The sequence below is a fragment of the Protopterus annectens genome, chromosome 12.part0 (genome assembly GCF_019279795.1).
Source record: "Protopterus annectens isolate FY-2018-M chromosome 12.part0, PAN1.0, whole genome shotgun sequence".
NCBI lineage: Eukaryota > Metazoa > Chordata > Ceratodontiformes > Protopteridae > Protopterus > Protopterus annectens.
In genome coordinates this window covers 916774897-916802272 of record NC_056746.1, presented here as the reverse complement: position 1 = coordinate 916802272, position 27376 = coordinate 916774897, and the positions used below count along the sequence as shown (strand labels likewise).

Genomic DNA, 27376 nt, shown 5'->3' with positions numbered 1-27376 from the left:
TCTGGTTGCCAGTCCAAAACAAAGCAACTGTAATTGAGTATGACGCCCCATTTGGTATGTACCTCTCCAAACACCTGCACCAACGGGAAAGGCCACAGAAATACCGCACAGTTAGAATCCATGGCCTCCAACACGTGTCCTGTGAAGACAGGCTCAAATCACTATCAGAGGATCAAATGTCTGAAATGTGTCACAAAAACTAAAGATGTCACACTCTCTTGTGTGGAAAGTCCCAGGCAACATAATATACACATAACTAATCCAAATGTAATACTTTATCCACATGAAACAAATGGTCAAGCACTTTCATCCCATTACCAATGGAACTTCATCAGAACCGTTAATACAACCATTTTATCAGTTTAAATACCTCCAGAACCATCATGTGACTAAAATAAAACGTTTTAAAAACGGCGGATAACACTACAAAAGGACTGTCCATTATTAAATGTCTAATAACTAATAAAACTTAAACATAATACTTAAACGCATTTAAACATTTGGATATAATAATATATAAGCAGGTCAACATATATACAACCTGACATAAAATCTGAGCCTCATTTTTAATACAGGGGCAATATATATGTAATCATTTATGCCAAGAGTTTCCATGGCATTAAGTTTAAGCTGCCACTTTACATAGAAAAAATGCACTTCAGACAAACTGCAAGATAAACTAAGCCCCCTACTGGCACAATTTCCTTTCACCAGCTTAATACATTGTGGAGGGTTCCCAATAATAGCACTTTGTCCTTTTTAAAGTAAAAAACACGAAAAATTACACATACCACATTTTGAAGTACCTATACCTTGTGACTCAATATTAGAAATGGGATGTTCCAGAAATTCTAAATATAAAGAATCTTGGTGTGTGTGTGTGTGTGTGTGTGTGTGTGTGTGTGTGTGTATGTATGTATGTATATATATATATATATATATATATATATATATATATATATATATATATATATATATATATATACGTGTGTGTGTGTGTATATATATATATATATATATATATATATATATATATATATATATATATTGTGGAAACCACCCTAACGCAAACCAAAAGAATGTAAATATATACACACCCCCGGAGCTGAGAACAATGAATGAGGGCAGACCAATAATCTGGTACAAATCTTCAAATAGCTGCCGGCCCCAGATGAGATATGATAGTAAAAATTGAAGAGACAAGCAAATAAGCACAAACACAGACCTGTTAGATCGAGACAACAAAAGTTAATTGCTGAAGTGGGCAACGTACCACTTTTAGTCTCAGTTCAGTGCACCAAATGCGTTATGCTAAAATAGGCAAATTCGCAAAAGTAATGGCATCAGAAACAATGTCCGCTCACCAAATAAGCTCAACTCAAGTACGCTAACCTCCTCAGACTAGCTTGTGAATAAATCAAAGAATGTCTCTAGAGGACGAAGCAGCGTATCAGCTTGGTGCAGGTCTGTACAACCTGAGAAAGCGGTAATTCTGTTGACAACTTAGCGTTTCAATTAAATCCAAAAAACAACCCTTCGGTTCAACATAGATAGGTCACTAATGGCAGTAAATCCTCAGATATATCAGTAGAATCCAAACAAGAACATGTATAAAAAATGAATTTATTTGTGAGCGCTTTCGCGGGCACTCCACCCGCTTCTTCAGACAAACAGAGACATTTTTTAAAAACTCAGCTTAAATACAATGACATACTAACACTGATCCAATGATATTCAAATGCAAGTCCACATGACTTCGTCTCTCTAAAACTCAACCTCGCTGCACTGCAGTATGAATCAAAACAATACCATTAGAAACCGGCTGCCTATACTAAAGGCGCCGCACACATCAGAACATCAAAGTTCACAACAATGTTTAAAACCACGTAACACTGAAGCTACTAAACTAAATAGAAGATACATAAGTATAAAATACAAAAATGTATATTTAAATATGTATATTTAAATATATATATATCAATGCTAATATAAACATGGCAAGATCTATGACCTTTTCCAACAAATCACTTGAAAAACAAAACCAGACACAATAACAATATGGAATAAAATAAAATAAAGTAAAATAAGATGAATGAAATGAAAAGAGATGAAATGTGTCCAACCCACTGCTGGAGCGGAATGTAGTCACCTGTACAAAATGTTGTATGGAGAAAACAAGTATACCTCCATGCGAAGTGACAATGTAATATACAACATGATGTGCTATACGCCAGGCTAGATAAAAATGATACTAAGCACGATAAATAACAGATAAAGTGTTGTCAATAAATAGGGTGTCTGCGGAAAACCTCAGCATGTAGACCTACTTACACTCACGCATGCACACAAATGCATACATACTGAAAGGTATAGCCATGTACAAAATATATATATACACACATATAGTGTGTGTATGTGTGTGTGTGTGTGTGTGTGTGTGTGTGTGTGTGTGTGTATATATATATATATATATATATATATATATATATATATATATATATGTATATATGTGTATATATATATGTGTATATATATATATATATATATATATATATATATATAGAGAGAGAGAGAGTATTAAGAGTTTTGATGAAGTTCTGTTGGTTACGGAACGAAAGCGCTTGACCATTTGTTTCATGTGGAATTAAGTATTACATTTGAATTAGTTCTGTGTATATTGTGTTGCCTGGGACTTTCCACATAAGAATGTGACATGTTTAGTTTGGTTCAAATCACTATCACGTTACTTGGTATCATACAGATTGCTCTAGTAGGGCAATATTGGACCCTGCCCTACTAGAGCTGCTCCATATCCGTAAGTCTAATTCCTTATGCATTACCCACTCGATAGGCCTAAATCTATTATGCGACATCAACCAAACCTGCTAGAGAGACAGGTTTGTCTCCCAGAGGCTGCCCCGTCTCTGGAATAGACTTCCCATACATGTCAGAGTACCTCTCTGACTCTCTTCAAGCGCAACCTTGATTAGTGGGTAGGAAACCACAAATTTGTCCCAGGGGGTTCCACTTGTGTTCCCTCATTGACAGGAATCATGTCGTCTGAAAACAAAACAAAACTAGGTAATTGTAACAGCTTCAAAGATAAGATAATGGATGAAATATAAAACTTGTAGATTTCTTCAGCTAAATATATTGCTGCAGTTTTACCTGTGTGTTCACTTCAAAAGTAGTCAATCTCTGTACCTCTAAGTAAAATTTCTAAATACTTCTATGAATATTTTTAAATGGCTTGTTTAGTTGATTCTATTTCTCCTTGGATGTGGTGTTTTAAAGTTGTTTAACTAGTATTTACTTGCTTTATTTCATTTGACAACTTATGCCCTACCTCATTGTAAAATGTGTACATAATATAGATGTGATTGTGGAAAATACCATTATGTTATGATTAACTACTTGCTGTGTTTGCAGTGAATTGAATTTAGTTAATTAAATTAAATTAAATTAATTTAATTTTAGTGAATTGTGAATGTATGATTTTGATGTGGTTGCTTGTATTAACACTGAGCAAGTTTCCCTCCCCACACACACATACCCTTAATCTTGATTAACTTCACTGTTTCTCTTTTATACTGTCCTGTTGAAGTCTTTGGCTCTTAGGGTTTCCAAGAAAAAAGGACCCTTGGTTTATTATAATCTAACCATTTAACAGATATTAAATAAATTGGCTGTAGCTCCTGACTGTATTTTTGTTTAATTTTTGTTTATTTATAATACTGAGATAATCTGTTTCCTTGCCAAACAGGTAAAAGATTGCAAGAGTGGATTTCCGTTATCCTCTGCTTCTCGCTGATGATTCTTAATTTCTGCCACCTTACTATCAACTTTAATATAATATACACACCAACTATTATTTTGGGGATCTGTAAGTATAGTTTGTATTTCTTACATTTATTCAGACAATGTTTTCTTTGAATAAAAAGTGTTCACAATTCTTTTGCTTCTTTAAAAGAAACATTTCTTCTACATTGTAGGAAGTGAATAATGCTTTTTCAGTTTATGTAGTCAAAGCAGTGGGTCTGACTCCTGCTGCTTTGCTAACTCAGTGTGTCTATAAATTACTTTTGTGGCATGTAGTATGCAGTCTTGGGTTTGATGTTCTGCTTTGTATCTTTGTCATGGGATATGGGGGGGGGGGTGACCTGTGGGACTCAAGCTCTCCAGAAGGATTCCTCCCCACTAGAAGAACAGTGTGTGGAGGTATTCCTTCTGTCAAGTCATATTTTAGAAAATAGTTTTTAACACTAAATAGTAATGTGAGGTGAATAATAGGAGTCTGCAGTTCGTAAAATGAGTACATTTCTGTCTCTTGCTGGTCTTTCACAGTGATTCTTGTTTTACAGCTATATGCCTGCTTCATCTGTGGTTTGTAGTAGAAGCTGATGTCCTGTAAAACATAGCTTTCATATAATGATGTCTGCCTTGCAGTACATGCACGGACTACAGTTGCGTTGTGTTCAGTAAATGTATTATTGTGTGGACTGCATGTGTGCAGCAGTAGTACTTTCAATAAGTAATATGTTAAAAGATGATCTATAACTGAATCTGACCAGTTGGGCATAACTGCATTTAAGTATAGAAGTGCAGTACTGAGGTACTTGGTTGTATGTAATGCATGCAAACTCTGCAGTGTCTGCATAGTTTGACATTGAATGTGAACTTTGCTACTTAAAAGTAGTTAAGGAAAGGGGGCCGTTGTGATGCTTATTGCCTGTCTAACTGGTGCGTTATGATTTTGATGAGACCAGTGAATGCATTTGTACTTAAAGCAAACGTTATCTGCTGGAGAAATTATGTAATACCAAGGACTCTACTGTGCATTGATAGTAATAGTAGTGGCTAAGTACGGTTTGTTTTCAGTGGTCATCCTATGATGAGCAGGTGGTTGAAGCCCTCAGATAATAATGTTCTGTGTTCTCTCCATTTTTTCCTGCTAGAGCAGTAGGTAGCAGATGGAATCATATGTGATAGCTTGCAGATGTCTTTAGCTGGTGGTGCCAATCCTTGGCTTGATTTTTTGAACAAGGAAGACTTGTCCCCTTCAGGTCCTGTATGGATGACAAGTTTTTTTGATGCAATTAGTTAAGCAGTTGTTGTTTTTGTTTTTGAACTCTTGAATTTTCTTCAGCTGCACTGCAGATTTGTCCACAGAGTTCTTTTAACATTTATTTTCTGAATTGACTCCATATCTTTTTGTAGGTATTTAGAATATCGTCTGGCTTTAGGAAAGTGAGGGTCATGGGTTCTTCTCACAAAGGTGTAAACCTTGGTAGTGTGCCGGCCTTTATCCATGACTAGGGCACCATAAATGTCCTTTATTGAGGATGTTTAGAAGTGAGCATCTGTAAGACTTGCAACCACTGTTCGAGACCCCATTTTTTGTAGTGGGGTGTGATTTGTGTCAATCAGTTATGTGAAGTCGGACAGACTCGACACAGTATTTTCAGGATGTGGACATTCATCACAGCACATACTAATCACAAATGCTGATTGTTGGTTGTACAACTCGCACATTTGGCAGAGGTGTTTGGACACTGTTCATATAGGGTGGTAGATTCTTACTGCTGAGGAGATCATCATGAAGCCGTGCCATATCTCTCAATACAGGTGAGACATTGATTAATTGATGACATTCTGTAGGATCCTGAATTTTTAACTGTGTTAACCATACTGTACCGGGCCCATTGTCATAGGGACCCTGTCCCACAAATGTCCACAGCGTACAGTAGATTAAGAAGCAAGCAGTATAACTTTTCACCTCTGTGGTGCACAGAGATGAAGCCTGGATTGTCACGTAGTTGATTTAGCATAGAGAACCAGCTGTTGGTGAATTAGAGTGGGAGTGAGTATCTGATGGTGGCTTGTCCATTCTGAGGTGGACAAGGCAGCTTGTTAGTCACATTGTTTTCACCAAGAGGAGGCCTGAAGACATGGAAAGCAGACAAGGACCAGAACATGCTCGCTGTTCCAGCAGTAAGTTGATGCACTGTAAGCTGCATTGGATGATATAGCTGAGATGACCATAACCCTGTGCGTCTGTTACTGTGTGAAGGAGCCATCAGTTGCAAGACAGGATCAACCCCTTGTAGTGCCTGGAATGACAGCCCTTCCACCAACCTGCTTTCACATTAGCACCCACTAAAAATTAACGTAGATGAAATTGATGCAATAGTATTCTTGATACGGAGTGTAATATTGGTAAAATAATGGTATGTATGTGACGGCAGTTTGTGTACAATTAAGGTGTAAGAATTTTGCTGTGGATTCAAAAATACAATTGATATAGGTTTCCAGGTTGCAGCAGAGCATCTTGCATTGAAGATGAACAGAATTTAGCCACATTTTAAGTGACTGGTTTATTGTGGAGGTAGGTGCTAACAGATCTCTGCAAGTGTCTTGGACTCATGTAAGTTAATGCCAGAATCCATGTAGGTAATGTCTACATTTATGTCTTCATAGTAACCATTTTATCTATTAAGGCCATTGTTTTGTTTTTTTGCTTTTCCCAATGCAAAATAAAGGTAGTTTATTTAGTTAAGTAGGTAGATGAAAGAGGGTTCTAGTTATTGGAGCAAGAATACTTGTCTGTATACCTTCTTAACTAAATAAACTACTTAAAACTTCAACTTGAAACTTTAACAAGGTGTCTTTATTCCTCCCACAGGGAGGGTATCAGAAAGAGAGAGAGAGACAGAGAGAGAGTGTGTCCTAGATCTGATAGCTTAAGTGATTTGATCGATTGATAGAATTTATTTATTTGACATTTGTTACCGGGAAAGTCTGTCTGGGTCCAGGGAACCCATTTTCAGGAGATGCCCAGGGAGAAAAGCTCCAAAAGTGAGTACACGTACGTGTGAGTAAGTATAATAATAACAGTAAGCCAAATACATATAAAATGAAAATGTCAGTCAATTAACTAAGGTTACACTTTTAGGAACTATTAAAAAATAAGTCCATTAGAAAAGGTACATTATAAGACAATACAGGTATAGTTTAGGAAAAACACTGGAGACTAGAATGCAATTAATGATGGTGTAGAAAAATGTGTAGACAGAAGTGAATGCCAGAGAAAAACAAAGTAGAAAAAAATAGGTGAAGGATAAGAGAGGAGTTAGCATGCTGAATACTTGCATCCAGAATTCCAAACTTGTTAGAGGCATTGTCTTGTTTTATAGGGGTTGAATGATCTTTACAGGCAACAGATGCATTGTTTCCTGTAGCAATAACCCACGCCTGGGTGTGGGTAATGCTGGATTTACCCAAACAAGCCAACCGTGGGTAAATACAGCATTACCCACACCCAGAAGTGGGTTATTGCTATTATACCATGACATTATTTAAGAAAAGGAACTATTATTTTTCATATATAATGGCATAGTATAATGCCTGTTTACTACCCTTCCGCAGATGTCTGGCATCCGCGGCAGTTCTGATGTACAACGCGCTGCGGTACATCAGAGTTGTAAGCAAAAACGGAGAAAGCAAGATCTCCGTTGCTTTTTTTTTACTGTTTTGCTATGTTAAATGGGTTTAACATGAGACAGTTTTAAAATAAGCAACGGAGATGTCCGTTGCTTATTTTAAACTGTCTCACTATGTTAAACCCATTTAACATAGCGAACAGTAAAAAACGGAGATCTTGCTTTCTCCGTTGCTTTTTAAAACCTGTCGCTATGTTAAATGGGTTTAGCATAGCGAGACAGCTAAAATAAACGGAGATCTCCGTTGCTTATTTTAAAGCTGTATCGCTATGTTAAACCCATTTAACATAGTGAGACAGTAGAGTTATACTAATGGAAAAAAAGTCCGGGCGACCGGACCTTTTTCCATTAGTATAACTCGATTTACAATGTGCACGCTGGCCAATCAGCGTGCACGTTTTGGGGGGGGGGGGTCATGGTATAATAAATGTGTTCTATTTGTTCTATGCCTAGCATTATTTATTTCATCAGTCCAGTCATTAATATATGAAACAACAGTTCTCCAAGCCATGTCAATTGCACAGGTGCAATCATCATCAAGTCTAGATTTACTTAAGTAAATCATCCAACTTTTGACACGAGGAACACACAGCACCAGTGTTATCAGCTGTTACCTTTTAAATGTGCATAGCATTTATTACACTGTACAAAATATCTGTACATTAGCAAATTATTAATTGCATACTCATTTAAGAAATCCATATTCAGTTTCAAACGAATAAAATATTGTAAAAGAAAAGAATAATCAAAATCAGTAACCGCAGAATTCAAAGAGAACTTAAATCAATTTCTGTGACAAAAATTACACAAGAAATATAAAGTACAGTAAAGTTGTTTTGACCGTACAAGATCTGCAAGCCAGACAAAAGCTGTAATTCCTTAACATAGCTTGTGCTCACTATTTCTCAGTCTCAATTCTTTTTGACAGCAAAGATTAGTAAATCACAAACCAATCTAAGATTATTTAGATATGTTCTGAATTTTCCTTTCTGCAATCTGTGAATTTGTAGTTGTCTAGGGCCCTTTGTATGGCTAGAGCTTGCATGTCTAAAACCTATCCCTTTCTAGCAACCAACGGTGAAATTAAAGGTAAAAACAAAATGTGAATCAAAGTAAATCTTGTTAACAAGCTATCGCTCCCTACTTACAAACGGTGAAAAACAGTGATAACAAAATATAAATTCATGTAGAAAATATCTTGCCAGTCATATCCACAGTAAATCACATACCAAGGTAGGATTGTTTAGATATGCTGTGGATTTGTGTGTGTTTTGTGTGTGTGTTTTGTGTTTTCTGCTTGTGTGTGTTCTCTCAGGCAGTTAAGAGGAGGAAACATGACATTTGTGGTGTGGTAGTAAAGCGCCTTTGTTGCCCTGCAGCAGACGTCTGCTTAGTAATGTGTACGATTCATCACAGGCAGCATATTGCATAACCTGTCAAGTGACTTCCTGTGGAATTTGTGAACGATCTCAGTAAAGCAGTTCATTGCCTGCATGCAGATCTTTTGGCAGAATGCCTTTTAACCCTTATAGTCTGTTTTCAAAAATCCAGTCAGTTTTGTAAGCTACTTGGTAGTCTTAAGTCATTTGAAAGTTGGCCCTGACTGTGTTCTGTTTGCAGTAAAAATGTGAAAGAACCCGGAGACTTTTCCACACATGACAGTATTGTTTTAGGACAGGATGGGTGGTATTTGAAAGGATCGTGAAACTTTACTTGCATGGTAGTATCCTTTTGGGACAGATTGGAATAGTGATCTAGCCCATGAAAATTTTGTTATATCATATTAGACATGTTAAATTCTCTGCCCAGTGCTTTGGGAAGTTGGTCTTTTTATGTTTATTTTGCCACGTCTGTTTTGGCAGCAGTATAACCAACATGACATTTCAGTTAGCTAGTCAGTTCTTGGTCATTTGGAATGTTTTTATCTCCTTTTGTTTGTTTTAATTATGTACTCAGGGCATCATGTGCTTGACCTTGGAGTCTGTTATCCAGAATTGCCTCTTCATTTCCTTTTTAGGAGACAGTGACAACACTATTAAAGGTCATGGTGTAATATTCTGTTACTTAATTTAAGGTTGTTGCCAACAGTATGTGTTTTATTGCACATTTAATGTGGACACATTGCTAAACTGCTTTTTTTTCTGGCATCAGAGATGTGCAGCTTGCTTTTTCATCAGTTTTGTTTCAGATTTAAATGTTGTGCTTGTGTTTTAAGTAGTCTGTCCTCTAGATTGCATAGCTAGATAGGGGGTTCTAATCTCACAACAAGCAACTTGTGTGTTTTATGGAGTTCTATCAATGTGACATTAACTACTTGTGGCCTTAATAAAGTAGCCTGGAGTAAAAAGTTTTACCCACAAGGAAGAAGTACATATCTAACTTAAACAAAAAAAAAAGTGGTGTCCCATTTATTGCTTTTCCCTTTGCAAAACTCCCAACATTTCTGCATGCGATGACCCTTTTGGTTGGTCATGCCATTTCAAGGAGGCAATAATAGATGAAGTCCTCTGTTGAATAAGTATAACTTGTAGATGTGTATTGTCCTTGTATTTTGTGGCTCCTATCACACTGACTTGATGTGATGATTTTACTATATTGCAGTCTTGGCCATTGTTGCTGTTCTGTTCTAAGGTATGTTGTATAGTGTCTATGCTGCAGTAAGATTTATCCAGCACATAGTCTGAATAGTAAAGTAGTCTTGGGAAGTAAAAGGACTTTGATAGCTTTTATCCTGGAGTCGTACGTGCTGACTTGCTGTTTGTATGGTCTTTGTGTCAACGGCAATACTGTTGGGGTTGTAATTTGTTTTGATCCCAGTATACCCAGGATATTTTATTTTATCCACTACATTCTTTAGATTTATCACCAACAGTCAACCTATTCCACTTTAAGGTGTGTAGTATTGGCAAAATTGAGAATTTTTAAGCTATTCAGACTTTTTTTTGTTTGTAAGCAAGCAAATGAACTAGTTTTAACTTTTTTCAAGTTATGGCTTGGACTACAAAGGATGTGATATATATATATATATATATATATATATATATATATATATATATATATATATATATATATATATATATATATTATACAGCATAGAGGTGTTTGGGGGTTGAATCCTATCCTGGTTCATGTGTGTATAGGTGTACATTGTATCTATATATGTATATACATCTATAGATCTGTATATGTGTCATGTGTGTACAATGATCAATAAATGTGTACTTTTGTGGCATGTTCACTCCAGTCTGCCAGAGTGCATGTATGTTCCCTGGATCAGAGGCACTTTGGCAGCTGTTGATCTGGAAGGATCATTAGAAACCTAGCCTTACATTCCCATGATAGTTTTTGGTGCCCTCTGGAGATGTTTACGATGGCATAACAGAAAAGGAGGCTCAAGTCGACAAATGTGAAAAGCCACACCAAAAGTCAGGTAAAACAAGTAAAATGGCTGCTTCACAAACCACTGAGAATAAAAGATGCTTTAAGCAACAAGCTTGCAACAAAACAGCTTTCGCCAATGCCTCATCAGGTCAACTGAACCCTCACAGACCTTCCATTTGTATAACCGCCCATCAAATAACATCCATTATAATTTCAATTATTTAATTAAAAGCTGACATTACTGTAAAACATATGAAAAGTATAAAGAATATAAAGGCTGAAAATGAATTGGTTAAATTTAAATGGATATTAAGATTACTTTGTAATAAATATCCTGGTCTTAATGATTATATTAGCTTGAAACCAGTTCTCAAATACCAGCAATAAGGAGGAAAGTTTTATGAGGTTTGTATTTTTGTATATACTTTACACATTTTTGCATCCTTTGTATTTTTCATATGTTTCATAGTATAGCTTTATGAAATAAGATTATTAAGATCTTGATGAGCTGATTGTATGTATATTCTTCAGTGGTCGAGGTGATGGAAGAATTTTCTATTCTTCTTGCCCTTCCCTTTTGACCCACAAATCCTTTGCTTGTTTGTTAGTGAAGGTTTTGCATTTCTCAGGCAGTGTTAAGACATCACGTATTTCTGCTCACGTCCCTTTATTCTTAGTGCCTTAGTCAGATGATACACCTCTCAGTGGCTTAGTCAGTGTATCTCTGGATGTAGGGATATCCTCTCCCTTTGTTTTAACCAGTGAATTGTTTGAAAATAAGTACTTTATGTAGCCCTTCTGAGGTCTCTCATTCCTGCCATGGAGCTTGGTGTGGTCCTCCTTTTCTTGTCTATTCTTCTGTTTCACCTCATAGCTCATGTCCTTCTTTTGGGAGATGAATTCTTGAAGCCAGCTTTTCCATGTGTTCTTGCAAGGAGCTAATTTTTGAGTCCTTTTTTTTATAGTTATTTATTTATTGCATTTGTTAGACTATTCCAGTTCTGATATTAGGGATATTTTTCATAAAAGGTAAAATTCCATTGTCTAGAACAAATGTGTAAAGACCACTGAGAATTATAGCTGTCAATGTTATAGACTCAGAAATGTTAAGACACTACTTCTGTGTAATAGTAGTAACGGCTTTAATTAAAGATTATGCTTTTTGTTTTAGTTAAGGCTTGTATAACAAAAGAGTGCTTTGTAATTAAGCAGGTCACCGTATTGGTCAGCCATAGGGCTCTTTGTTTCTACTTGAGTGGTTGCCTCCTTCCCATGTAACTGCAGTAAATTGACTCTTACATTAGAGCTGTAATAACTTACCTTATAGCTTTAGGATACCTTAGGAAACCTTGTAAACTGCAATAGCCCCGCTACGTTCGCCCTCGCTAAGCTCGGGCTCTCTTCGTTCCCCTCCCTGCCCCCAATTCCCTCCCACCCTCAGTACCTCTAAATTTATAGTACTATAGCCACTCCCCCACTTTCTAGATCCTATCTGCTTTCATCTGGGATAATTCCCCCCACCCCTATTCTACTACCTACATTTAATAGCACCTATTAGCTTTCATCTGGCATTCTCCCATCCCCCCTTCCAGTACCTTTACCTCACCACTCTATATCTTCTGGTGTTGCATCACCAGGTAAAACAGTTCCTTTACTCACTAGCTGAATCACATATAATGATATACTCCTCTTTACTACCCCTCTTGTTCACACCATACCTCCTTACCTTGTATGAAAAAGTTTCTTATGGGATTTCAGGTCCCAAAAGGCCATACTATCACCCCAGCTGTAAATCCTTCCACCTTCAACCATACTTACAGTACCAGATCCTATCCAACATCTTGTTCAGTCTATCAATATCTCAACCCCAGGCACATTAGCTCTAGATCCAAACACTACCACAAACTAATAAACAAATTCCTGAAGTTCATCACCAAGAATAGACTCAACCTAATACTTGGTGGTGATATTCACCCCAACCCTGGCCCACTCACTTCAGATACACATACCCCCTCTACTTGTAATCTAAGCTACAAACCTACGATTTATAGGCCAACTAACTCTCTCCTAGTCTGTCATCTCAATATTAGAAGCATTAATAACAAGGTACATGAATTGAATGCACTTCTGGATGTCCACTCCCCTGAGATTCTCTGTTTATCTGAAACCTGGTTAAAACCTAACACTAAAGACAATGAAGTGTTACCACCTGGGTACAACATACACAGGCTGGATCGTGCTTCGAGGAAGGTGGGTGGGGTAGCTGTACTCTATAAATCTGAGTTGAATGTCACCATAGATGTAATACAACCTCCTCAGATTAATAACTCTGAGATTCTTGCCACCAAATTGCAACTTAATAAAAATAAATGCATTAATATCATCTGTATGTACATTCCCCCAGGTAACCATATATCTATATTTGAAGATATCCTGCACTGGTTATCATGTCACTACCCCCAAGAAACTCTACTACTTGGAGACTTTAACATAGACTGGGGCACCTGTTCCTTAGAATCCCCAACCACCCATATTAACCTGCATGCATTTACACAAATCATATCCACCCCTACCAGGATAGGTAAACCCAACCAAAAAGAAAGTATACTTGACTGGGTACTCATAAACAGTCACCCCCAACTGTACACCTCTGGTACCCTCCTTAATGGCCTAAGCGATCACCTTCTCACATATGTAATTAAGCAGAAAACCATTAATTCCCAACAACCCTTACTCAGAAAGGTTAGAAACAATAAAAACTTTGACCCTGCCAAATTCCAACAAGAACTAAACTCATGTAATTGGTCTATTCTAAAACACCTCCCCTTAGAGGAAGCAGTAGCATACTTTAACAACAAATTCCTTGAGATCCTTGATTTGCATGTACCTGCTCGTTCAAAGAGAACCAAGGCAAAAACTGCACCATGGCTTTCTATAGAGTCTAAACTCAAAATTACCCTTAGAAACAAAGCATGGGCTTTATGGCATTCTTCTAAAGACCCTCAAGATCACATTAAATACAGGCAATCCAGGAACGAAACCAAAAAATCTATTTTACAAGACAAAAAACAATACTACTGTAATTTACAGACAGTAAATCAAAATAGCCCTCAGAAGTTTTGGGCAGGTTTAAATAAACTACTACATCCTGGACAAACTTCAACCCCAATCCCTGCTGCTACTATTGATAAAACCCCTGAAGATGTTTCTGATAGTTTTAACCAATTCTTTACTGAGACAATTCAAGCCCTAGCTAGCCAACTACCTCCTAGCTCCCCTGGTCCTGAAAGTAGCACCCCCTAGAAACCTACTTGCGTTCAGCTTTCAGCCGGTCGCCACTTCACTTATCCGTACCTTGATCAAAAAATTAAAACCCACTACACTTTCTGCTGATCAACTCCCTGCCGAGTACCTACAAAAATCAGCTGATGCTATTGCTTACCCAGTCTCAATACTAATCAATCGAACCATAGTAGAAGCTAAAATTCCCACCATCTGGAAAATATCCTCACAAAGGAGGCAGCTCTACTGAATTCTCCAATTACAGGCCAATAGCTATACTCTCTCCACTTGCAAAGATTATGGAAAAATGTATTCATAGACAATTAATGCACCACCTAATCCAAAATCGCCTTATGGCAGACACTCAGCATGGCTTCCGTCCTCATCACAGCACTACTTCAGCCCTCCTAGCCTTTACTAACACCATAAACCATAATCGCAACAATAATTATATATCCTCAGCCCTCTTTTTTGGATCTTTCCAAGGCATTCGATATGGTTGATCAACAACTTTTAATCCACACCCTGCAAACATTCTGTCTAGATACTGGAGCCCTCCAATGGTTTCAGTCCTACCTGAATGGTCGACAGCAGGCTGTCCTCTGGCAGAACAAACTCTCTAACCTTCTACCTAACATCCTCGGAGTACCACAAGGCTCTATACTAGGGCCCTTGCTGTTCAAAAACTAAAATGCTGTTATTTTAACCTCACTTCCAGCTGATATTACCTTACTTTCCACCTTGGGTCAATTTAAAACTAGACTCAAACAACATTTGTCACTTAACTGGCTATGTCAATGTATCAAGCCTGGCTAACTCGAATGTGTAAAAATCTGTTAACCAGTTTAATGTGTAATTTAATTTAATCCTGATTTGTACTCAGGACTAACTTTAACCTGTGTATCTTGTTTAACTTGCTTACTTATGTAATCTCTGTAAATAATCTGTTTGTAATATGTAATGCTGGTATTATGTAATGCTGTATCTGCTTACCCTTGGAGCTTTTCTCCCCGGGCCTCCGCTGAAAATGGACATGCATCCAGTCGGGCTATCCCGGTCAACAAATGTAAAATAAAAAAAATAAATAAAAATAAAAATAATCGAGTTATGTTAATTTGCCTCCTGCAACTTTTGCTGCTTTAATGATGAAAGCAAAACATCGTAACAAAATTTGAAACCCTGGGGGCACAGTTCCAAAAGGTAAAAACAAAAGTGTGTGTAAACAAAATGAATGAAAATAATCAGGCCGTGCTTAACTTCAAACATGAGCTCAGGTTACTGACAATGAGAGTTGTCTTTCTGGCCAGGTTAAAGTTAACTAATCACATTCTGTATTGCCAGTGAAGCTAGAAATGACACAAAACCAAAGTTAAAAAAAAGTGAAATTCAAAGCTTAAAAATGCAAAATGTTCTAAATAATATTACACTTTTAAGAATAAAGTGTATTGTAACAATTTACTAGGAAGTTCTGAAGGGCTGTATGAATAACTGTGCCCTCTTAAGAATTTATATGTAATTCGCAATAAACTTAAATTGTTTTCCGTCAGTGTTATGCTGCAATTTGCACATAGTTTATACTAGGAACGTGTATCACTGAGATACTTATGAAAATGCTTTCTGCCCATTAGGGATGACCTGACGACGAAGTATAAATAAACTTTATTATATATTTTCCCATCCACAATTAATAGTCTGACCAGTTATATGTTATCCTTACAGTGCAGTTCCTCCTTTCCATATTTATGTAATACCTCGTGGTGTCTGATCTGTTTTAATGTGATGGACTTCAGCTTGCCAGGCAGTTTGAGTGGTAGTGGCACATATGATCTTTCCTTGTTCTCAGAAGGAAAACTTAAGCTTTTTTCATTTCATGGCACTAGAGATTTATTTTTAGGGAGGGGATTTGGGAGGGTTTAACCACATTGCAGCATATTGATTTGCATTTACTGTAAGTTTTAGGAAGAAGCGCAGTAAACACAGAGCACGTAGTTGACCAGCAGATCCTTAATTCTCATTTAAATTATGTCCAAGTGCACATTTATCTAGTTATTTGTAACTGTTTACTGAAATAGTGTAACTTTGCTGTTGACATTTTCAGTGGATTCCCAGGGAAATTGACTCCAAAGAAGACTGAGCAGAATTGTGTTCATAATGCAGTTGTAGAAGTAAAGAGAGTATGTATTGTTGACTAGAAAAAAATAATATAGTCAGTATACACTTACATTTGTCAGCACAATCAGTGCACTGAATACAAAGTCTGTATATAGCAAATGTGAGTTTGAAGATTTTTGCAGAAAAAAACATTGAGATTCATGGTAGGATATTTTCCAATGTTTACAGCCCAGTACATTGTACCCAAATGCTAAAAAGCAGAGGCCAGCTCGGCCCTAACAAGGATGTGCTAAGAAAATGCTTAAACAGTATATGTTAACCCCCTCCCCACCACAAAAATAATACGTTGTATAGGCATCATCTCCTTTGCAATGCTAGGGATAATTCCCCAGTACTTCCTTAACTTACACACACTGACCCCACAGCCACACAGTCACAACAAAATGTATACACAGAAAGTACCATAATACAATCTACAGCTGACTTCCTCATTCAGTTTTTGATGAAGCAAAACTATAAAATGGATTTCTTTCTTTCTTTCTGGTTGTTAACTAGAGTACTATGACTGGGCTAATCAGCCATTTTTCTAGTAGGGCCTGTAAGGGAATGCTTCACATGCAAATATATAAAATGTAAAATGCAGAATTTAAGCAGCTTTCGACATACACAATGAAAAGAGTAAAATAAAACTTGGAAATCTTGTTTGATACAGAATTATAGAAGACAATTATGTATGCACTTTGTTCAGAAATTGAGAAATGAGATATAAGGTTCATCCTAATATTGGTTTGCAGAGAGTTTTGAAAATTAATTCCACAGGCTGTGCTTCATTTAAGTACTCCTCAGGATATAGTTTCTGTTAGGTGCAGGTTCCCACCTGGCTAATGGATCTGTTGATTAGATTATACCTTTTGAAATGTAGTAGATTCTGAGATGTTATGTAAACATTTTGTTACTGTGCCTCTTGATTTGATGCCCGAGTGCATACATGAGGATGTGCTGGTTGGACTAAAGTGGCTGAATGTGCAGACCCACTGCTTTTGGCTTGCTCTGTGTGTCATACAATTATATGTCCATTAACCCATCCATCATCCAAAGAGGGGTGGTTTTAATTTGTATGTAGTAGTAAAGTGAAAAAGGTACCACCAAGCAGAACAAAACTGTCTTCTTAAAACTTCTGGGAGTTGGTTCACTAAAAGGCTCTTAAGGCATTATTTTGTATTGAGTACCAAACACTAATATAGGTACAAAATCTCGGGGCATCCAAGTGGCATTGAAATTTTATTTTAGTACTTCCTGTAAAGCATAATATAGGACACTTCCAGTTATGACTGGGAGCACAGAAGTTCGTACAGTACAGTAGCTGAGAAGGTACGATTTCAGTAGTAGATGTGGATACAGTGTAATACAGTAAAGCAACTTAAAATTCATATAGTAATCGTTAATGTGTTAACCCTGAAGTTGGTCCTGACAAGCCATTCAGCTTCATCCTTTTAAGGTAAAGTTGTTTGAGCTCTAGCTATCCCACTAAACAGTTTAAAAGTCACAAAACAAAGGAAGCAAATCAGACCATTTAACTGCAATGACTAACACTGGCACCAGAAGTATATGAATCATTGTACCTGAGGATTACTCCGCCTGAGTTTACAATGTGCTGCCATGCTGGAAAAGTTCAGATTGTAGTTTGTGTTTCACTCTGCATCTCTGTTGTAAAACCATTGAGCGTCTAACAGTAATTAAGAAAACCATAGATGTTATGTGATCCTATCTCGCCTACATTCTGTACTGATGGCTCGGAGCCGATCCCTCGGCTCCGACTCGGCACGCTATGCTATAGAGCGAGGCCTCTTATTGGCTGAGCTATTTCTTATCCCAGGATGCACCACCACTAATCCCCCAGATCTCGTTTGCCACTTACAAGCTTAGACGTGGTCTCAACTTGGCTGGGCTAAGTACTAATTTATTTAGGCTTTTCCTGTCAGGAATTTGCTTGCTTTGAACCCAAAAGCTGTTTTAACAGCTATTGTTGTGATTTGAGTGTGTATTGATCAGTTCTGTTGAGGAATTTGTGTTTTTCGTCAAGGGAAGGTTTCCCGTTTTAGTTAGAGGGGCCTTCCCCTGTTGCTTTTGCTATCTTAGCGTTTTATTTGTGGGTCAAGTACCCGTTTAAGTTAGAGGGTCTTGACTCTCTCTATTTCTGTGTGGAATTTTTTCTTGTACATCTGTATTGTGTTTAAAAAAAAAAAAAAAAAAAAAACTTTATATTTCTGTTCTAAACCATTAAGTTTTGGTGTTTCTCTTTAGACAGGTGTGTTTTTTTTTTTCTAAATTAGTCATGTCCAAAGAGCATAAACCCTCCGGGTTTAAAAAATGCATGAGGTGTGGTTTTAAGATGTCCATAATGGACGACCACTCCTCGTGCGTTTACTGTTTAGGCGCCAAGCACCTACAAGAATCATGTAGCGTGTGTCATGCCTTCTCATCAAGGGTCCTCCAGGAGAGGAAAAACAAATTAATCCTTAAGGGGTTAATCAAGCCATCCTTCGAGGAGGCTTTATCTTTGTCTCCCTCTTTTTCAAAAAAGAAGAAAGCGTCGGCTCCGACCAGTCTGTCGGAACCGACTGCCAAAAAACCTAGGCAGACTTCTCCATCGGCTCCACGGACTTCAGAGCCGAGGGCGGAATGGTCTGCCTCGATGCCTCCAGCCTCGACCCCTCTGGTTTCGTAGCCGAGGACTGGGGCATCGAGAGGCGGGTCACCTTCATCGGCTCCAGTGATATTGGAGCCGATGAGGGTTACCGGCTCAGACTCTTCCCGCGGCGAAGTCCTTATCGGCACCGAGGGAAATTGCCTTGAGATCTCTCTCGGAGCCGATAGTGGTAGAATCCATTCGGAGCCAGTCCCCTAGTCCTTTGGAGCCGATGGAGAAATCGGTTCGGACCCGATCGGTATCCTCCAGATCATCCAAGATGTCTGATTCGGACATCGACAGGGTGCTCCTAAGACTTTTCCAGTCTCCGGTGTTCCAAAAGCTAGTTTCGGCTCCAGCCCATTCGCCGGAGCCGATGGTCCACCTCCCTACTATGGTTCCTCCTCCAACAGCCTCAGCACCGTTGGAGCCGGTACTGGTGGAACCGGTGGAGGTTTTAGGGTCGGGCCCGACCCTTACTCCAACTCCGGCTCTTGGGTCGGAGTTCAGTACACGGACTTCTTCCGTCGGCCCCTGGGGAGGATGCTTCGGGATTGATGTTTTCGGTCCCAAGTCTCCCTCTTGGTGCATCGGCGGCGGGAGTGCTGTCTACTGTCGTGGCCACGGAGGTGGGACCCTCCCAGGATTCTGGTGGTCCCGCCTTCAGGGCTATGAGGAGTGCGTTAGCCAAATCTTCTTTGGCTACCTCCACGGTCTGCCCAGCTCCTTCCCTGCATACCGAGACTGGGTCTTTGGCAGTCCCCCTGTCCTTAGACAGCGGAGCCCCAGGGCCTGAGGTTACCCCCACTGGGGTTTCCCCTCCTGGAGGTCCTTCTGAAGCCTCTTGGAAGAACCCCCAGGAAAAGATCGTGCAAGAGGAAGCATGTTGACTCCCCTGATGAGTCTCTTACATCAGACACTGATCTCGATGATGCAGAGGGGTCCCCTAAGTCGTCCTTGGATGATGTCTCCTTTGCAGACATCCTGGAAGCCCTTAAACAACGAGGCGGCTGGCAGTCCAAACCCCCTTCTGCTGATGAGTCGGTGTTCCTTAAGGCCTTCGGGGCTCAGCCCTCCGCCTCCTGGGTGTCTCCGCCCTTCGAGCTCTTGGATTTGATCTGTCGAAGGGCGTGGGAACACCCAGACTCTGTGGAACCGGTGCCTGCTCGTCTGAATAAGTTCCTCTCGGCACCCCCTGAAAAAGAATCTCTAACCAAAGGTGTGGCTGTAGATGCTTTGGTGGTGGCATCTGCTACCCAGCAAGATGTAGCAGAGGCTTCGACATCCGTCCATCCTCCTAATAAGGAGTCTAGGAGCATGGATCGGTACGGAAAGCGCACCCTAAGTTCAGCAGCCTTTACATTGAGGTCCTTGAACTACCTTACGCACTTTACTAGATTTCAGAGGGATCCGATTAAAGAGCTTTCCAATACCCTCTTGGGTAACCTACCTGAGGAGCTGGCCCAGACGGTTGGCTCTCAGCTGGCTACATTGTCGTCCATTTCAAACTCGTCCATGAGGCTCATTTCTTATGCGGCCGAAGGGGCGAGTAGAGCAGCGGTACAGGCATTGCTCACGGAGACGAGCCTGGCTCCGCCTGTGTCATTTCTCGGGAGGCCTTTAAGTCTTCCTTTGCCGACGCCTTTGATGGGTCCTCCCTGTTTGGACCCAACGTAATGGACACACTGACCCTTTCGCGAACAGGAGGGTAAGACTCTGACTGCCGTAGGGGCACGATTTTCCACTCCCTTTCGGCCTTATCCCAAGGCTAAAAGAGGAGGGAAAATGTGGTTCCGTAGATCTCGGAAGCCTTACCCCTCTCAGCAGGATGATCCCCCTTCCAGAGGCAGGGGAGGGGGAAATTCTTCTGGAAGACGCCGTCCCAGAGGCGGCAGAGGCCCTCGCAACACTGGAGACCGCGAGTCCTTTCGTGGCTCTTCAGCCTTTCACAGTCCCTGAGGGATTGCCCGACTGTGCAGCTCCGGAGCCAGTCGGGGGTCATTTTTCGAAGCACCTGAAAGCCTGGGAAGGTATCACTCGGGACCGATGGGTGCTTCGAATTATCGCCGGAGGTTACACCATCCCTTTCTCTCACTCCCCACCTCAGTCCAAAAAATCCCGGACCCCTTTCTGCATCTCTGATTCAAATTTTAAGTTTTTGTTTTGTCCACATTGTCATTTGCAACATACATGCAGACCAGTATTGATCTTCCTTGGTACAGCTAGTAAAGCCATTTTGAAGGGCACCTTCCTTTCATGATCTCTGCAACATAGTTAACTGCATTATTGACATGTATTTTTTGTTGGAAAAATTGATGCAACTTTCTTTTGAACTTGCTGTCTGTGTGGACTCTAAATTTGTGTCCTAGAATGATCTCCTTTTAGAAGTTGTCACTTTTTTCGGGAAGATTTCTGAGTTGCATGTTCTTTGAATGGAACTTCATTATCTGGTTTTCCATAAGGATCATGTTTTCTGTAGGCATGAAAGAAGGATTAGCCCTAAAGCATTTAAGGATTTCATTATTAACCAGGTCATTCAATTACCAGTCTTTTCATCATTACGCAAACCATTTGGAGTACTTTGAGTACTGCCTGCTTGTCCACAAGCAACTGTGTTGGTTTTTGGATAAGACTAAGTCTATTGCAAACCATTTCCACTTGCTTGTTTTCTATGATTCCAAATTTTTAGGTTAAAAGCTTTCCAAAGTCGACTTGGCAAGGTCTTTCCTGTTTTTTTTTATTTCTCCAAATCTTTTGAGTTTTTAATACCATGATGGGAATGGATCCCATTCCTAAGTGAAATAATGCTAATTTCATGATTTTTAATCATACTTTCAACCTTTTGAGTGCTCTTTGCAGCACCCGCATTGTGCCCAGTAATGACTCCTGCAATTTTGTATGGCATTACATGTCTTGGTAGCATATCTAAATATGACTGTGGATTGTTTTTTTATAAGACCCATTGCTCCTACTACTATTGGAACTGCCTGGGTATCTTTCTTCCACATTGATCTCATTTCTGCCTGCAAATTCTGACATTTTATGATTTTGTGTTTCTCCGTATACAAGAAACTGTAGTCACTGGGTGTAGTGATTTCAATAATCAGTGCTACTTTTGTCTTTTCGTGGACCACTATATCTGTTTTTTTCGCATCTATCCTTTGAACTGTTGGTAATGAGGAATACCATGTAATGTAGAGATCATCATTTTCTATGATGCTTTGTGGCTCATGTTTTCAGTGTTTTTCAGCTACTTCAGTATGATAATGTTTGCAGAATCCCCAGTGCAACAGTCTTGCCACATTGTTATGCCTTTCACTATACAGTCCTTCTGCCATTATTAGCATGTCACAGCCAGCAACAAGGTGTGCAACTGTTTCTAATTCTGTTTTACAAAACCTTTATTTGCCTGTTTCTCCCACATTTTCAATGGACTTTGTAAACCAACGTGCATGTAGTCCACTATCTTGGTCCACTAATATTAACATTTCATTTGGTTTGAATTTGCCTCTCCTTAACCATTCCTGTGTTTGATCCTTATAGACGTGAGGTTGTTCCAGGAGTTTTGTATACTTGCTATCATATTTTTGCATTTTTCGCATTTCTTGTCTTTTCATCTGATCCTTCACCTTATATGCTTTCATTTTTTGGCACATTCAGTTGCTGCCTGAGTTTTATCTACTTATGGTTTGATTTCCATTCCCGCTTGACGTCAATAGACATGACCTAATCTGTTAACTCCTACATCTTAATGGGTTAAGGGCAAGGCAAAAGAGTAGCGGTGACAGTCATCCTGGAATATCCTCCTTTGGATTTTTATCCCTGGAATAATAATTTGTCCTTTTATCATGTCTTTTAACTGCAGGGTGGTTTGCCACTGTTTCATGGTTGCTGTGATGTAGTTTCAGTGTAGGGTGTATACACATTTTTAAGCACTTTTTTATCCATGAGTGTGGGCTACTGTCAAATGTTTTTTGTAGTCTATCCATGCCATACGTAGATTCTTCCCCTTTTTACAGTTCTCCACTATGACTTTATTTCACAGCAAATGATCATTTGTTCCGTATATAAATAACGAAAAACAGGAACAGCACACACAGCAAACGGAGTACGGAACCCACACAAGATAAAAAAGTAGATAGCAAAAAAGTCATAAAGTTCAGGTGTGGTCCCCAAATGGCATACAACTCACTTATAAAACTCCAAACGAAAATCCAGCATCCAAAGTTGATCAAAAAACAAGTTTATTCCAGTAAGCGCTTTCACCCTTAGGCTTCTTCAGACTTTACAAAAGTAACTGCAAAACAGGTTTAAAGTCTTAGGAGCTCTAGTAATTGGTGAGCCAAGCCAATCAATGCTAGTTAGCAAAGCATCACCAGCTTTTGCTAACTCACAGAGCTAAGACTTTTAAACCTTTTGCAGTTACTTTTTGTAAAGTCTGAAGAAGCCTAAGGGAAAGCGCTACTGAATAAACTTGTTTTTTGATCAACTTTGGATGCTGGATTTTCGTTTGGAGTTTTATAAGTGAGTTGTATGCCATTTGGGGACCACACCTGAACTTTATGACTTATTTGTTCCGTATGACTTTCTTTTACTACCCTTTGTTTTTTTTGCCATTAGTGAGTTTTCTTCTAAATAACTATACACTCTGTCAGCATCAGTTCCAGTGTGTAGTTTATAAGTCATCAGAAGGCAAGTTATTGGCCTGTAATTTTTAGGGTTGCTTGCAGGTTCACTGTTAAGTAGGAGCATTGTTTTCCTGTTGTTAGCCAGGCTGGTGTTTGGGGTGCGCATATAAATAGTTATTACTCATGTCTAAATCTTTGTGCAGAGATATTAATACTTTTAGCCAGAAGTTAGGTACTGCATCTGGGTCTGGGGTTTTCCAGTTGGAGGCTTTTCTTAACTTTGTTTCAATCTCTCTGGCTGTTACTTTATCCCATTGTATATCCTGTATATCCTGTATATTTGAACTTCTTATTTTTTCTTTTACTTCTATCCATTTCGCATCTTTATGTTCCACCGGATCTTCATAAGTACTTCTCCAAAATATCTGTTTCTTCTTTTTTGGTGGTCTTTCAATTCCTTTTACCTTGTTTCCCAGTTCTCTATAAAACTTTTTTGGGTCATCAGTAAATTGGTTATTTTGTACTTTTCCTTTATATTTATCTGTGTATCTTCTAAGTTTTTCTGTCTGTGCTGATAGTTTATTATTTGCAATAGTGCATGATGAATCCGATCCGTTATAATACTTCATATTGGTTTTATCACATCTAATTTTCTGAGTATTTTTATTGATCTGTTCCCTCTTTTATACTCTTCTAAAAAGTGACACTTCTTGTCTTATTTGCTTTATAGTTTTCTCTATTCGATACTTCCATGATGGCATTCGATTTCTCCCAATCCGATCCCTTACTACCCTGTGTTCTTGTGGTAGGACTTTATTGTACAGCCAGATTAATATTTTCTTCTGTTATATCACATGAATCTCTGTGGACAGTCCTAATTACTGTGTTAATTTGTTTTATCAAACTTCTAACTTTTTGGCTTTTATTGACCTTCTGCAGTCTATTCCATCTCTATTAAATCAAGTAACTCTTCCTTTAGATCATTTTCTTCTAAACTGAGGGCACATTCTTTGTTTGCCATTTCCTGCAGGCATTCTGTCAAGAGTTGCAGAGTTACTTCCTGTGCCACAGTCTCTTCACTTTCAGGAATAACATCTCTCCTCAACCCAAATAACATCTCTCCTAAACCCTGGTAAAAAAGAAGACCCCTGCCTCAAACCAGATACAACTGACATGGAATTAGCAACCCAATTTAACTCCTTTATTGACTACATCAACAAACTAACACTATCCTTCTCTAACAATTCTGCAGCTCCTCCTCAGTCTACCTCCATCCTCTCCTCTCCCAACATTCCATGCCCCCAAACCCCACCTTTCTCCAACAATCCCATTTCCATATCCACTATAAAAAAAAACTCCTCCAAAAATTAAAACCTGGCTCCAATGCCCCTGACTACATCCCATCCCCTCCTACTTCCTAAAAGTAGCTGCTGAAGTAATTGCCCTCCCTGTCTCTATACTAATAAATCATTCCATCTCAGAATGCCATTTCCCCCAACTCTGGAAGAAGGCCTTTATTGTCCCTCTCCACAAAGGTGGAAACGACAGCGACATCCCTAACTTTCGCCCCATCGCCATCCTATCCCCTATATCCAAACTACTTGAGAAGTGTGCCCATCAGCAACTTTTACCTTCTCATCAATAAGCAGCGTCTAACCCCCACACAACATGGCTTTAGACCAGGTCATAGTACCTCCACTGCCCTTCTGTCCTGTCCTTCCTTGAAGCAATCAACAAAGCCCGTGACTCTGGACACCTCATATCTACTCTTTTCCTTGACCTCTCTAAGGCCTTTGACACCATTTCATGCAACCTGCTTCTTTCCAAACTCTCTAAACTAAACCCTATCCTCCCCTTCCATCCACTGGTTTTCAAGCTACCTCACAGGCAACAAGCAGTTAAATGGAAAAGAGCTACCTCACCCTTCCTCAACACCTCCACAGGAGCCCCCCAAGGTTCCATTCTAGGCCCTCTATTATTCAATATATTCATAAATGATTTCTACCATGCTATCCCAAACTCCAGACTTATTCAATATGCTGATGATTCCACTATAATCTGTTCCTCCCCTTTCATTACAACTCTCAACGATCTAACACAATCCGCCTTCTCCTCCACTGAACAGTGGATGCTAGACAATCACCTTGCCCTGAATGCATCCAAAACCAAACTTATGCTATTCAACACCTCTATAATCTCTTCCCTAGACAAACAATCCTTCTTAATTACCAGCAAAAACAATACCCCCCCCCTAGAACTAGTCTATCGTCGATAACTCCTAGCAGTTTTGTGTCAGAGATGACAACTAAAACTCGGCAAGCATATACAAGCAAACATCAAAAAAAAAAAAAAAAACATAGAAAACTAGGTATGTTCTACCGTTATAGTTGCTTTCTTCTCCCACCACTAGGATTACGCTAACCAATACATATCTCATCCCACCCCTTTTATATATAGCGTTCCCATCCTAACTAGCCTTCATTCTTCCCTTACTGCAAATATCTCATCCTGTTATAACAAGATATCAAAATTTGCTGCTGGTCATAGACTGTCCTCCCACCACTGTAACTCCCTTCACCAGCTTAGTTGGCTAGAGCTACCTAACCTCCTCACCTACACCCAGCTCATCCAAGCACACAAACTCATTCACAACCCATCTTTCTGCACCTCCCTAGCAAACACCTTTGAAATGCACAAATCAGATAGATCACCAAGATCCAATTGCCAAACCTAATTAATGCAAACCTTCACGTCCAGCTAGGAATCACCTGATGTCCTTCTCTCTAGCATGCCTCTGGAACTCCCTCCCTCCATTTATCCGCACCATCAACAGTCTTTCCTTATTCAAAACCTCTCTGCACTCTCACCTTACTTCTGAATGGAAATGCTGTTGCTCTCATCCAACCTAAAGTTAGACTATTCTGTTCTTTAATTCTTCCTAACTCATTTCTTGCCAATCACTACTTACTATAGTACTCCATCTGGTGATGTTATTTACCTACAACTGAAAGATCCGCCACCACAATCTCAAAAAAAAAAAGTTTGTATTTTCCAACTGAAGGATTCTTATTAAATGTTTTTTTTTTTGTTTTGAATTGTATATCTTTTCCTTTTTTGGATTATGTTAACACTTTTAAAAATGGATATGTGTACACATGATATGTATTTGTACTACCTATGTATCTGTATTTTTTCCTGGAGCTTTTCTCCCTAGGACTCAATTGAAAACGGGCTCCTGCAGCCCAATGGACTATCCTGGAAAACAACTGCAAATAAATAAAATTCAGTTTCACTCCACAACATTGACTGTGTCAAAGTTGCCGCAGTTTCCTGTTCCTTCTCTTGCTGTATAGCTCCAATTGAATCTTTTTGTGCTGGCTTTCTATGGGAGGCTTCAAAGTATCTTCATATGTCAACTGATTAGATGCTTCCTGCTCCACTGGTCTCTCCTTAATTTGGGTGTCTATTGCTTTAGCCTGTTGTGTTATCGGAGTTGAATTTTCTACACTAAATCCTTCACTTTGCAGGTAATCCATAACTTCAGTTTCTATTTCTTTAACTTTTCAATTACTAACCCTCTTTTCTACTTTTCTTCTTTGTTTTCTTATTTTTGTATTTTAAACTTTTCCATATCCATATGCCTGTATTTCTATTCAAATATCTTTGGTGCTGCTCTTTTGCATAAATGTTGCACAAAATTAAATCTTTTTCTTTCCTGTGTCCCTAATCCTTCAGATGTCTCCTGCTCCTCTTTTTTTCTCTCCTTACTCCTTGCCTTTGGTTTT

At 39.0% G+C, this 27376-nt stretch overlaps 1 protein-coding gene across 1 annotated transcript in view; it reads left to right on the top strand.

The window, feature by feature from the left end:
* LOC122816874 (plasmanylethanolamine desaturase-like) overlaps positions 1-27376 on the top strand; it is a 418698-nt gene that overhangs the window by 14944 nt on the left and 376378 nt on the right. Inside the window, exon 2 of the mRNA XM_044089944.1 lies at positions 3764-3883. Within this exon, the coding sequence (XP_043945879.1) occupies positions 3764-3883 (120 nt within the window). The remainder of the gene's footprint in view (positions 1-3763; positions 3884-27376) is intronic.